The following is a 14,083-nucleotide window of genomic DNA, read 5'->3' as shown; positions in this document are numbered from 1 at the left end:
AGTTTCTCCAACTTCTTAGACTAAGTCTTCAAAATCCAAGCATTTTCCTCTTGCCTCTTTGACTTCTGATTTGGTCATGGCTGACCAATCGAACACTACTGTGGGCCATCTAAACTCAAATACAACTAAGGCTGGTTGAAACACCCCAACCCGAAAATCTTTGAAAACACGTAAAAATTTCTAAGTAAAAGATTAAGTCAAATTTTATCGGATGAACATGAGAAATACTACAACTTTATAAATGAAACACGAGACCAAATACTTAAAATCATGTATCTTTATAATAAAAATATCTTTTACAAAGCTTCTCAACATTACCCAAGTTCAGACATCCTATCCTGATGGTCTTTATAGCCTCGTGCTCCAGTCCACACAATCAACCTTACCTGCATTGCAAAGGAGGCATGAGTATACAAAATTACTTAGTGAGAATGCTCAAATCTCCCACATGCAACTCAATAATCAAGCAATCAAATTCCACGTTCCATTCTAACAACCTAGCAATCCTTTTCTATCAATCTAAGATTTTGTTTTCATCATTACTTAGCCATTTTTCTTATTACTTATCAGTTTTCATGCCGTCTGAAACTAACAAGCTAACATTCGGTTATATCATTCATTTACTTTAGCATTTCCTAACATTCCGACGCGAAGGTCCATCAACCTGCGGTCGAAGCCAAACCTCCAGCATGTAGCCAAACCTACGGTCGTAGCCAAACCTACAGTCGTAGCCAAACATGTGGCCGTAGCCAAACCTGCAACTGTAGCCAAACTTGTGGCCGTATCCAAACCTGCGGCCGTAGCCGTACCTGTCGGTCCATTACGGCATGTAGCCAACCTTCGGTCGAAGCTAACCTGCAGCCGAAGCCAACCTGGGACCGAAGCCAACATGCGACCCGAAGGTCCATAAAGGCCGAAGCCAATATACACGGCCCCAAGTCAAAACATACTTTCATTATTTAATTTCATTGCTTAGTCATGTACTTTCCTTATTTAAGTTCAATTTTCTATTCCCGTTCTTTCCTTAATTCATCTCATCCTTAATCCATTTATATTACGTTTTCCACTTAAATACCAATTCTATTTAAGATCAATTCTATGTTCATTCACATAAACATATCAATTTAAACATATCATCATCACACAAAATCTAACATGCAATTATCCTAAGAACGCAAGAAAGTTCTTTCCATACCATTTCGAAGAACGAAGAACAAACTTTCCATAAATAATTACTCTAACACATAATCTTCATCCTAACAAACCAACTATGACCAAAATACAAATGACTAAGTTGCCACGAATCATGCCCTCACCTTAGCTGAATCTCTAGGATTCAAAGACTTTGAACATAATAGTGTTTCTGACGAAGAACTCTTTAGCTTCTCCTCGTTCGATCCCTCTTCTCAAACTTCTCTCTTTACCAACTCGTTCTTGCTCTGATTCTCTCTAAATATGTTTGTCTTGGTTTTGTCTACAAATAATAGCTGAACGACTCTTTTTATACTACTATCTGAACTTGCTCACCAAGCCGGACATTTAGTGTGGTTTCCTTATTTGACTTGGTCAAAGACTTCCTCACCAAGCCGTTCACTTAACGTCATTTTCCTTATTTGGCTTGGTCAAAGATCACCGTCAATGGCTTTACTTGATATCTTCAATTCTTTCTTTAGCTGACTCACGTAGATCCGACCTTACGTTTGTATTATCCCGGAATGATGGCTAGTCAAATTTTCCTTACTTGAAACATGCACTATCCAACAGCCGAACATTCCTTAATTGGTCTTGCGGTCTTGATCTCTCGTTATGTATGCTCTGATAATTTCATGATCAGTTTACCATCACTCTGCCAGTTCTGACTTTATTCCATGAGCTCATTTAAGATCTGATACTTAGTCAAAATACATCTTTTATCCCCAATTTTCATGATTACAAGTGTTTCCACACTTATAAAAATACACTCCTTGTAGAATAAAACCTCTTGCGTTCTATTTTCTTAAAAATTAAAAAAACTTTGGGAGCGGGTCGTTACACTTATCCTCAATCTTCTCTTTCAAATCAGGGTTTCACTGTTCAAACGGAACAATGTTCTGACCAAACAAAATCGCTCTTATTCTATTCCGTATTCTTCCACTTCGACAAAGGCTTTACCAGCTAAGATCCTAGGCCTGTCAAAGAAGGTTTATGATTCAGCTGTTGTGGACTTGATTGCCAATTCAAGCAGAGAGATACAAACATCTGTATCTTCTGCAATAAATAATATCTCAAACCATAGTCCACCTCAGGTTGAAAAAATAAGAAACAAAGTTGATAGAAGTCTCAAAACGCAGGGTCTTCTTCTACCTGCTGTTACTGTCAATCCTTCAGTGATCATTCCTGAAGAGGTGTACTTAAGAGGTGTGGAGATGCATACAGAATTAATCTCCTGTTTTTTCTCTGGCAGAACCCCATACAAACAAATTAAGAGTGTTATTAATCACATGTGGGGTAAATGAAAGCATATAGAACTTTATCTAAATATGCTTACTAATCTATGGGGGTGATTGGAAGAAGCCGTAGAAACTTTGGAATTCAATTTCTCTAGATTTTTTATTCAATGCTTTAGAAAAATCTACATAAAAAAAAAATTCAAAGCCACAACAAAAAATATAAGCATAAATCTTAGAACAAAAAACATAAAACCACAACTTCGAACATTAAAACCCTATGTAAGATAGGGTCCTAAATGATTTCTTTGGACAAAATATATTGGAAAAAAAGTCTGGTACATTGGAGATTCAATGTTCTAAGTTCTTTCCTTGTGGTCTTACAGCTCTACGCTCCCCCCCCCCACCTCTGAAGGAATCCCACTTTGGGCTCACCTCGGGAATGTACCACCGGAAAATCACTTTTTTGAGGGTTTAAGTTGTTGGATTAAGCTTGAAATAACTTTAAGAGCAAGTTATCTATTTTCTACCGAGTTATCGATTAGGAAATAGTAAAGTCCTTGATGTTAAGAAGTTATCTAAACATCGTATATCTAGTGTGTTTAGGACTTTTATTTTTATATATGTGGAGATGTCAAAGTGTGACATAACATATGAGTTTTGTGAGCTTTAATTTTGAGTAATTTTGTAAAGCATTTAGAGATATTGAATAACAGATTTGTTAAGTATTTGATTCAATAATTCAAAGCCACAGCTAAAAACGTAAAGCATAAATCTTAGAGCAAATGATAATGCCTTCTGGAGAGGCTTACCTTATAGCCCTGATCGTGATGCTATGCCGTCTTTCAAGGGTAGGAAATTTAAATCGCATCTATCTTTATAGCCCTGATCAGGTGGGAGATACTTTTACAGAGAAGAAAGTAGAAGTGGGTTAGAGTCAATTTGGTTGTAAATACTATTATATAGATAAAGCTTTACAAATACTTGGTACTAATATACAGTACAAATAAAGAGTTTTTTTTTGTTAGAGACATATATTATACCAGGGTCGGCCCGCCCTACGGGCGAGATATACTCTCTCTCTCTCTCTCTCTATTGTTTTATATCGTATTAGTTCTAGTTGTTTTTATCCGAGTATTTGTCCACACTCAGCTCATTCGTCCACCGTCCTCATTTTATTGTGATATATGCAGACTCAAACTTAGAAGTATAATAAGAAAATGCATTCTAAGTATATATCAAAACTCAGCCAATTTTGGAGACACAGAAGCAGCCAAATTAAATAGAATTCACAGTCCAGTAGTCGGTACAGAAAAGATTTAATTGAAATATATACTCACAATCACACTCATGCATACTCACGCAGGATTCTATATCCATAAGCATCTGCACTAAATGTTGTATCCTTGAGATCAGAGCCAACAACCTTTTAGGGAGGCACATTAATGAAAAATCAACACCAAGATGTATGAAGAGATTCATTGAATGTGAGATCGTGTGAGAAGTAGAGAGTAGGTATTAATGTGAATGTTAATGAAGACGCATGAACCAAGTTAATTTCCGTAACAGCGTCAGATTAAAGAATTCTATTCGGCTTCCGACTGACATTGATTGGAATCGTTCGTCACTGGTGAAACCGTTGGATTTCTATTGACAGTTGACTGAACGGGAATTGTTGCTCGACGGCCACTTTCCCTAAGTTTCGTATATAGTTTTTTAGAGAAGGTGTATTTGAACCGTAGTAAACACATAAAACCCATTAAATTCAAGAATTAATGAAACATTCACTTTTGATTGACTGTGACACGTTTCGTCACTACAAACTCTGAATTAGTGACGTGGAATCTAATGTGGATGACCTAGTAGTGAAAGAAACTTTTCTTTATATATATAGATAGATAGATGACGTGCAGATTCTTAAATTATAAATTTGAGATCCATTGATTGCCTTCTCGACTGGTGAGAGCACTAGATTATGTAGAGTGGTTTCTTCTTTTATTTTGAAGAATAAATGATGATGTATTTAGTGTTTCAAAAAAAAAAAAATGATGATGTATTTAAGGTCTTAAAACAACCACACAAGGAAGTTTGAGTGAAAGTGAAAAATGAACATAGTTTAGTCAAGTTTTATTTACTTTTTAAATTTGATAATTTTGGTTGGAAATACATATGGAAAATTCATAAACATCAAGTACCACAGTCTCCGCCTGGACCTCCAAAGGAGAAGGACACTCCATTCGACTTGAAATAACCCCAATACGTTAATCTATAACACTGGTACGAATCTGAATAACGTCTTGTTTTCCCGTCTTCAATATCAACTAATTGATAGTTCGAGTTCTTAACTTTGACATGTAGAAAATATGAACTTTTCTGAAAGTCGATAACCGGAAAATACCCATTTCCCATTGGAGGACTAATTCCATCCGGAGACATAAATGTGTTTCCTCCAAAACGTATTAAAGATGCTCCTTTGTTTAAATGTGTGAATAATTCTTTGGGCCAGTAACCAATTACTTCGTTGAGTATTTTTAATCCCCAGTTTCCACTTATGCCATCCTAATAAATATTGAAACAAAAAGTAAATATCTAGAATTTAGATAAGAAAAACTAAGAACATTTCCAATGTATTACTTCACATTTTACTCTAAAACGGTGCAACATCAAAATGGAGTAAGATTTTACTCTAATGTATTACTCCATTTTCACTCCAAATGAATATTCTAAAAAGATTATATCTTTATTTGATTAATAATTGTTATTAACACCTTCTACTTACAAAAACTTACCAATTAACCCCAAGTATCTTACGTTTATAAAAAATCCGCAAAATATAATTTATTTAAATTAAATATTTCTTATTAAAAGTACAATAAATCATAAAAATATATATACGATAAAATATTTTGGTTCAATAATGAGTATTAGAATTTTTTTTCTCACAAATGTTCAACTAATGTATCTCATAATGAATAATGAGTTTCTTTATCCATGATTTTCTTAAATTGCGCAAGAAAATTTGAAAATCTAACATTTCATCATTTGGACTATACTTCAGCGATCATGGAAATTCCAGAAATGATTTACTGGATTATTAAATCACTTATTTTATGCTATATTTATTTTTATATTTTTATGTTTAGTTTGGTATTGTTATTAGTTTATGCAACTTTTATGTAAAATTATTAAATAATATCTTATGAAATATTATAATTATTTTTTTCTTATTTTTAAATATTTTTTTGAAGTATGAAATAAAAACTTTCAAAATTTAAAGGATCATTCTATAAAAAAAAAAAAAATTAACTCCAAAATAGAGTAATATGTAGGATTACTCTATAAATGGAGTAACCCTAACCATTACTTTATTTTGGAGTTGACAATAGAGTGAGGTTGGATCATGTTTTACTCCAAAATGATGTTTAGAATAAGGTTAGAGATGCCCTATGAGAAACTAGACTAAAAACTAAATATATATAATATGAGGCCACATCTGAACATATTTCAGAAGCCTGAATGTTAAAAAAAAAAAAAAAAAACTTTTTTGACTTTATATAAGATATTTCTTTGTTCCGATGTCGCACTTATTAAAAATTTCATTAAAATATAATTATAAATATTTCATTTCTATAGTTAACTATTTAAAATAATTTTAAATCAGTATACAGTTTTATTTGAATTTTTCAATTTATTATTATGAATGGTGAAAATTTATTTAAACATTAAACTTTTAATATTTAAAGAGTAATTTTTTTATTTTAAAGCATATTTTTTTTTAAAATGACTTTTATTAAGATATTACTTTGTTCCCGAGAGATATCCTTTTTGTGTCTTCACACTTATTAAAAAGCTCATAAATATACAATCATAATTATAATTATATCATTGTCGATAGTTAAATATTTCAAATAATTTTAAATCAATATAAAATTATTATTTTATAAATTTAAAACTTATTGTCAATAGTAAAAATGTATATAAAACACTAAAATTATAATTTAAAAGAGGAATTTTTTTTTAGAATATGATGAAGTAAAACAAAATTGAAATTTTATCATTTTTTCAAAAAAAATACTATATATTGTATAAGCGCTTTATTGTATAGAAATTTACCTGAAATACTTGCGGTGTGAAAGAAACTGATTCATTACTACCATAAATAGAGGTTCTAGAAAACGCTTTTCCAATCCAAGGAATTTGAGTTACAATAACAAAGCCAGGACATTGTATGTTATAGCATCCCGAGTTTTTATAACCATCCGCCTGACATACTAAAAAGAATCAGAAGGCAAGATACTATGGACGGAGAAAGACTAATGGCTAGACTTGGTTTTAACTTTTAACTAATCACGAACTGTTTAATGGTTTGCAATGTATACTATAAAGAAACATAATAGCTAAAATAGTTGATTTACTTACGGTCCAATACATTGTAAATCTCGTGCGAGTGTCACCATACAATCTTGGATGTACCTAAATAAAATTATAAAATACATGATGAAACATACTATCTCCAAAAATACATGTTAATGTGGATAACTGGTTGGAACCATAAAAATTTTATTGTAAATTTAATTTATAACATATTTTATACATTTGTATTAATATATCTGTAAGAATTAAATGAGAAGAAAAATTTATAGCAAATTGTTTTACAGCTTAAAATCAATATTCTACAGTTTAGGTGAAAAGTTCATTAAATATTCATACGTGAATCTAATGATAATAACACAGTTATATTATTTTTTTAATGATAGTAACACATATTTCAGTTGTAAAAAACAAAAGTTAGATAGTAACTTACTGCCCAACCAACTTGAATGCTATTGAGTTCATTACGGGGTCCATTCTCTAACCAAATTTGACTTTTACTGTACTGGTTTTCCTGCAGATTTAAGCTATGAAGACTTATGTTAGCTTGTGCTCCTCGATAGATGCTCCCATCCAAAACGGTCTCGACTGTTGCAAACTGTACTCACCGAAATTGACAGTTAATTTCCAAAAAAATAGTATATATATATATATATATATATATTTTTTTTTTTTTCGAACGCCTATTTTATTACTCAAACTTGAGGTGGTCTGGAACCAGACCGAAACAGAACAACCAATGTAATATATATATAAATTGACTCAATTGTCTTATAATCAACAAGGCTAGCAGTAAGAAGGCAACAACGTGACTATCTACAAAAGGGAAAGTCAAATTTTATCAGTTCCAGAAAACTGTCTAATTGAGTTAGTGATCAGAATTGTAGTATAATCTTATTGTGCATAATGAAAAGAAGACTTTTTACGTGTTGGCCCGGATACTCGACTGTGTCAAGATGAACGCTCTTAGTTCCATTTATTTGTTTTAAGATTGGCACTGTTCCTTTTGGACAACTTTGATAATTCGTTTCATATTCATTTTTTCTATCAAGAATTTCATCCAGGTTGAAAATTTCCTGTAGTTTTACACATTATATAAGGATTAGAATTTATTTTAGAAGATCATGCTCTTAAAAGATAATTTCATATTTAATTGAACCAAGAGGACCACCATACCTGAATCTTATGGTGTTTGAGCAATGGATGTTGGAAAGCTGGTTGTTTGTATATATCAACACAATCAAAATCCTGTAAAATTGATTAGAAAATGAATTCAAATGAAAATTGAAAATATCAAATATCAAATCTCAAGAAATTGAACACACAGTAGGAGTTGTAGAATCTCACATCAAGGTTTCCTTCAACCACTTGCGTTAAAAACATATAAGAAGATAGAACGAGGAGTAGATGTAAAGCCATTGTTATTTTAGTTTGATTTCTACATCGATATTGATGGTCGTATATAAAGGCAATTTGAGTCAACAACTAAATAATTTATTGCTTGTCATATTATATTACGAACGTTACGTTCATTTTTAGTCAACAGTTTGAGTCATACTATTATCTTATTAATTTTATGCTAGTCAGGCATATCAAATTGAGTCAACGACTAATTAATTTGAGTTAGTATTTAAGAAAAAAACTAGTTAGAGTGTGATTATAAGGTATAAGTAACGCAACAAATAATAGAGTAAACATGTTTGTCCATCTAGATGGTTTATCTAGATAAATCATCTAAATGAATTTTATGTTTGTTTCTTTATTTTCAATTTCATCCAAATGAATTTAGTAAATAAATTACCAAAATACCCTTGTGTTGATTTAATCATATGTTAAAATTTTACTACAATAATAACTTCTAATAAACAAAAAAATTGATAAACATGTATTTGAAAAAAAACTTCAAAGTTTCAAACTAAAAGAGTATTAATAATAAACCGACTGTAACTTTGGTTTTGCTGGAAACCGAAATTTTTCGGTTTTGACGGAAAAACGAGATTTTTCGATTTTGGCGGAAAAACAAGATTTTTCTATTTTGGCGGGAAAATACAATTTTCGTTTTTGGCGACAAAACATGTTTTGTGGTTTTGGTGATTATAAGGTATAAGTAACGCAACAAATAATAGAGTAAACATGTTTATTCTCATTCACTTAAATTTAGCCGATCAGGTTGAAAAGAGATGAAAAACCTTTAGCTCTAATTTAGGGGCTGTTCGCTTCACCATCTGTCATCTCCATAGATGATCCATTTGTATGATATATTCAGATGATTCATTCAGATTTTTGGGACTGTTTGTTCGTCCATTTAGATGATTCATCTAGATAAATCATCTAAATGGATCTTATGTTTGTTTCTTTATTTTCATTTTCATTTTCATCCAAATGAGTTTAGTAAACAAATTACCAAAATATCCTTGTGTTGATTTAATCATATGTTAAAATTTTACTACAATAATAACTTCTAATAAACAAAAAAATTGATAAACATGTATTTGAAAAAAAACTTTAAAGTTTCAAACTAAAAGAGTATTAATAATAAACCGACTGTAACTTTGGTTTTGCTGGAACCGAAATTTTTCGGTTTTGACGGGAAAACGAGATTTTTCAATTTTGGCGGAAAAACGAGATTTTTCGATTTTAGCTGGAAAATGAGATTTTTCGGTTTTGGCGGAAAAACGAAATTTTTCGGTTTTGGTGGAAAAATACAATTTTCGGTTTTGGGGACAAAACATGTTTTGTGGTTTTGGTGAGAAAACGCGTTTTTGCGGTTTTCGCGGGAAAACAAGATTTTAGATTTAGGCGGGAAAACATGTTTTTCGGTTTTGGCGGGAAAACAAGATTTTTTGGTTTTCGCAGGAAAACGACAATTTTCGGTTTTGGCGAGAAAACATGTTTTACGATTTTGGCGGAAAAACGCGTTTTTGTGTTTTGGCGTGAAAACACGTTTTTGTAGTTTTGGTGTGAAAATGCGTTTTTTCGGGTTTCCGCGGAATATGCATTTTGGCGAGAAAATATGTTTTTGCCGTTTTAACGGGAAAATACGTTCCGGCGGAAAAACATGTTTTGTGGTTTTGAAGGGAAAACATGTTTTTGTGTTTTGGCGGAAAAATGTGTTTTGGGGTTTGGCGTAAAAACGTTTTTTTGTGATTTTGGCGTAAAAACACGTTTTTGTGATTTTGGCATGAAAACACGTTTTTGCGATTTTTTGCGGGAAAACACGTTTTTGCAATTTTGGCGGAAAACAGGTTTTTGCAATTTTGTGCGGAAATGCATTTTTAGGGTTTTGATGTGAAAAATTCAATTTTAGGTTTTCGCGGGAAAATACGTTTTTGTGGTTTTGTCAGTTTTCGTGTGTGACAAAATGATATTATGTTTAGGTTTGTAATTTGTGAATTACATCAGTGGCATAATAGACATTATACCGTATTGAATGAACCATCACTATCCAAATAGTCCAAATTGGTTTAGCTGAATAAACTTTAAAATTAAACATAAATTTTTGAAAGTCATCCGGATGATCCATCTGGATGAGCTACACTTTTAGAGTCTAAAAGAACAAAACTCCATCTCCGTCCAGATGACTGATCTGGATCGAAAAACGAACATATCCTTACTCTGAAAAGTGGAAACTTTTTTACCTGTGATTTCTACTTTTATCTTTCTCTCGATGATGGTAAATGGGTATTAACTCAGTGGAACACAGAAATAATAAATCTTTACCTTTCATTCTTTTCTTCCATTTACTTTTTTAAAATTATTTGTTTACCGGTCAAAGCATGGAGTCAAGTCTACAAACATCTTTTGTATATTAAAAGAGAAATTTTTGTCATTAATGCGTTTACACTATATTTGTCAAACGTCAGTTTCACGTCGATTTCAATTTAAGTATGCTGACGTATCTGTTTCACGATCATTTAACAATTAATGCGTTCACATATTATTATTTTCAACCTCACCGCAGAGAATTTAATGTGTTCACATTAAATTTTTTAATCAACTCATTTTTAATTCTTGTATTTTTGACTTGTGTATTAGTGAACTGAAATTTTCTCCGTACAACTACTGAATAATATCATTTTGAAAGACAAAATTACAAAATCATTAAAATTCGCATAAACTAAAATGTTGTAATGAGAATGCTTTTAAAAGTTGTAAGTTATGTATCTTTCTAAACTTAGTCATGGTTGAGGCTTTTATACAGGAAGAAAATAAATAATAGTGATTTGTTATGAATAAAAAAAACTGAGATAAAAAAATATCACACACAAAGTCAGTTCTTTAGTTTACCAAATATAGTTTTTCTTTACGGAATTTTCATATTAGACCAAGAATTAGAAACATAATCACATTGTTAGAAAAAAAATCAGAAATAATAAAAGCTTTAAAAGAAAAGAAAATTTGTGAAATAGATTGAAAAATCAGAATTCAAGTGCCGTGTGAAGAGATTACATTATGTTCACGCAACTCTAACTTTTTTCACTAGATTGTATCGTGTTTTTATTATATTACCAATATTTTTTTATAAAAAAATACACGTTATTGGTTATAAACTACGTCAATTTTGCAACATTCCCAACAATATTGACACGACACCCAACAATTTTTATTGGTATTCTTAAAATATGGTTCAATAATTATGCATGTTAAATAAGCTTAGAATATTTCTTTTTTATTTATTTTATTTTGCTTTATATTAGTAGAAGAAAGTAATGCATGTAAAATATCTGGATTAGAATGATTATATATGTTAAATAAGTCCAGAATAAATGGCCGCTCTTTGACGGGGGTGCCAAATATATCTACAGCTTGATCTTATTTCCTTTAATGGGTTACAAAAGGTAAGTTTATCGTCAGTATCGTCCACAAGTACACTGATGGCATCGAAGAGGCAACAATTCGAAATCTACAACTCGAGTTGGTTACAATATCCAACCTCCAAGGAAGTTGCAAATCTTGGTTGCTTTCCTCCAAGCAATGCATAGAATTGACATCCACTGGAACATTGAAGAAAATATGGCAACCACCAGACCAATGATTTTGGTCAAATGCCAATACTTCTCTACCTAAACTTGTAAGCGAAGCTTGGGATGCCAAATCTTTAAAAGCATGAGAAGAAGACCATACCAATAGCGTAGAACAATCAACTTTCCACCAACCACCACTAGAGGCTTATCCCATATAGATGTTTAAGTTTTTTCTTAAAGATACATTGTTGCTTGTTAGCCCCTCTTAAAACCATAAACTTGCCAACAAAAGAATGTGGGTTTCTTAGTTTAATTTCTAAGGATGTAAAACAACCCAATGATACATAACTTACCTATCAAGAACAGAAAGCAACGGGCTACAGTAGCAGAAGACAATCCATCCAAAGAGTGATCAAACATTCAAAAAGAGAGATGTTTTCCCAAGAATAAATGTTTACATGCCAAGAGAGATGACTGTCAATAAGATAAATGGATGCTAAAATGAAATGAATCCACTGAGAACTCCAAACACCAACATTAAGTCCAGCCTCTCTGTAATTATGTCCTAACTGGAAAAAACAAAATCAAAAGCGACAATAAAGTAAATGAGATAACAGAAAAGGGAATATTTTGGTAAGACAATTATGTTTACTCAAGAGCCATGAACTTACGTAGAGATCATGTATTCTTGATGAACAAAGTAGTCCAATATATATATATATATATATATATATATATATACAAATGCAATTAATTAATCGAGAATAACTAACAAAAAAAGATGGTCATAATTTCAGGATGAGGAATTGTAAGTAAAACCAAATGTACAGCATATAAAATCTGGAAAAGAATCATCGACGTGACTCATGGAACCATCTTGAACATTGAATCAATCCCCAATTTGAAATTAGATAACTTTTTTTTTTATTAAGAGAATACTTACATCATTTAAGCTTCTTTTTGGCAATACCATGAGAGTTGTAGCTCCGATGAGATCCTGCGACGGCGAGGATCTCTTGCAGAAAGTCTGGATGAGAACAGGACAACCGGACATAACGCCGTAAATTTGGTTAGAGTCGTACGAAGAGAAGCGTGAGTGTCTCTGCTTTGCGGTAGGAGAGATCGTCGTTGGGACTTCTTTGAATGAGCGTATATGGTGATTTGTAGCCTTTTTCTCAGTAAATGATAGTCATCCACTGATTCTTTCGATTTTAAGGTGACTTCCGAGTAGGAGAAAGAGAGTTATGGAGAGACATGTAGTGGTTTGGAAATTCAACAGGTAGAGAGAGAGAGAGAGAGAGAACCTTCTTCAAGAATTGGAATGAAAGGGATAATCCATGAATATTGATATGTATGTTCCATAATAGTTGTAAATGGATGCTATTAATTAGGGAGAAGCAGAACTGAATGGATCTAGAGGGAGAACTGGAGAAGAGAATCGTCAGTGACTCAATATACAGATTTAATTTTTTTATTCTGATGTGGTTTTTCTAATGAGTGACGTGGCCAAATAACTCTTTTTCATTGGTTAACTTTTAAACCCTCAAACCCACTCTTTTATATTTATGTGGATAGTCTTTGTTAAAATATTACGTTGTCACTCTAGTTTTTTTTTTACAGAGTTTTTTGGCTAATATATATATACTAGGGGTATAGCCCCGCGCAAGCGCAGAGCCGGATAAGTTACTGATCGTTGTGTAGTTTTGTGTACGGGATTTTGTCGTTTATTTTTTTCCACTTTTGTTTTTCCGTGTTGTATATAATGGTGATGAACATAACATTTAGAAGTCACATAGTTTGATTAAGTTGATATAAGAATGACTGGCGAATTCATATGCATTATTTTCGTAATGATTTGATCGACCTCTAGCGGTATTAGCGCTTTCATGTTCAAAAGATAAAGTTTATGAAGTTGTTTAGTATTTACTTAGGTAGTTGTTAGTATATAAAACAAATAATGTAATGAAAAAATATAAAATTTGAATTCAAAAAATTAAACAATTTATCTAACAATAAATTAAATTATTTTCTTATTTTACCTAAATTAATTTCAAAATATAGAATTGTAATAAACTATTTTTTAAAAAAAAATTAATAACTCTAGAAAAATTTATAAAATTATACGGTTGCAAAATTATTTATTTTTAGAGTTTTACTCGACTTTGTTAAAAATAGTTTATGGTGGACAAAAAAAAATGTCAGAAATAGGTAAACCAAAAAAATACACCACTGACAAATTTGTATGAGTTAGAATCCGTCGACGTTTCATTAATAATCCAAAATAGAAATAAAATCTCCGAACAGAGAAAACATGCATTATGA

At 31.6% G+C, this 14,083-nt stretch overlaps 1 protein-coding gene and 1 long non-coding RNA gene across 2 annotated transcripts; both read right to left on the bottom strand.

The window, feature by feature from the left end:
• Positions 1 to 4,613: 4,613 nt before the first annotated feature.
• On the bottom strand, positions 4,614 to 8,216 carry LOC106329959. Its single transcript, XM_013768547.1, has 7 exons — positions 8,145 to 8,216; positions 7,974 to 8,057; positions 7,724 to 7,873; positions 7,231 to 7,395; positions 6,846 to 6,899; positions 6,540 to 6,689; positions 4,614 to 4,985 (listed from the first exon to the last, which is right to left on the bottom strand). The coding sequence occupies exons 1-7, from the start codon at positions 8,214 to 8,216 to the stop codon at positions 4,614 to 4,616; spliced, it is 1,047 nt and encodes a 348-aa protein (XP_013624001.1).
• Positions 8,217 to 12,055: 3,839 nt separating this feature from the next.
• Positions 12,056 to 13,192, bottom strand: LOC106336170. Its single transcript, XR_001268815.1, has 2 exons — positions 12,705 to 13,192; positions 12,056 to 12,330 (listed from the first exon to the last, which is right to left on the bottom strand). It is a non-coding gene; the product is annotated as an uncharacterized LOC106336170 (long non-coding RNA).
• Positions 13,193 to 14,083: the final 891 nt, after the last annotated feature.

This window comes from Brassica oleracea, chromosome C3 (genome assembly GCF_000695525.1).
Source record: "Brassica oleracea var. oleracea cultivar TO1000 chromosome C3, BOL, whole genome shotgun sequence".
NCBI classification, from domain to species: domain Eukaryota; kingdom Viridiplantae; phylum Streptophyta; class Magnoliopsida; order Brassicales; family Brassicaceae; genus Brassica; species Brassica oleracea.
The sequence above is the reverse complement of the archived record's forward strand: the minus strand, read 5'-3'. Positions and strand labels throughout refer to the sequence as shown.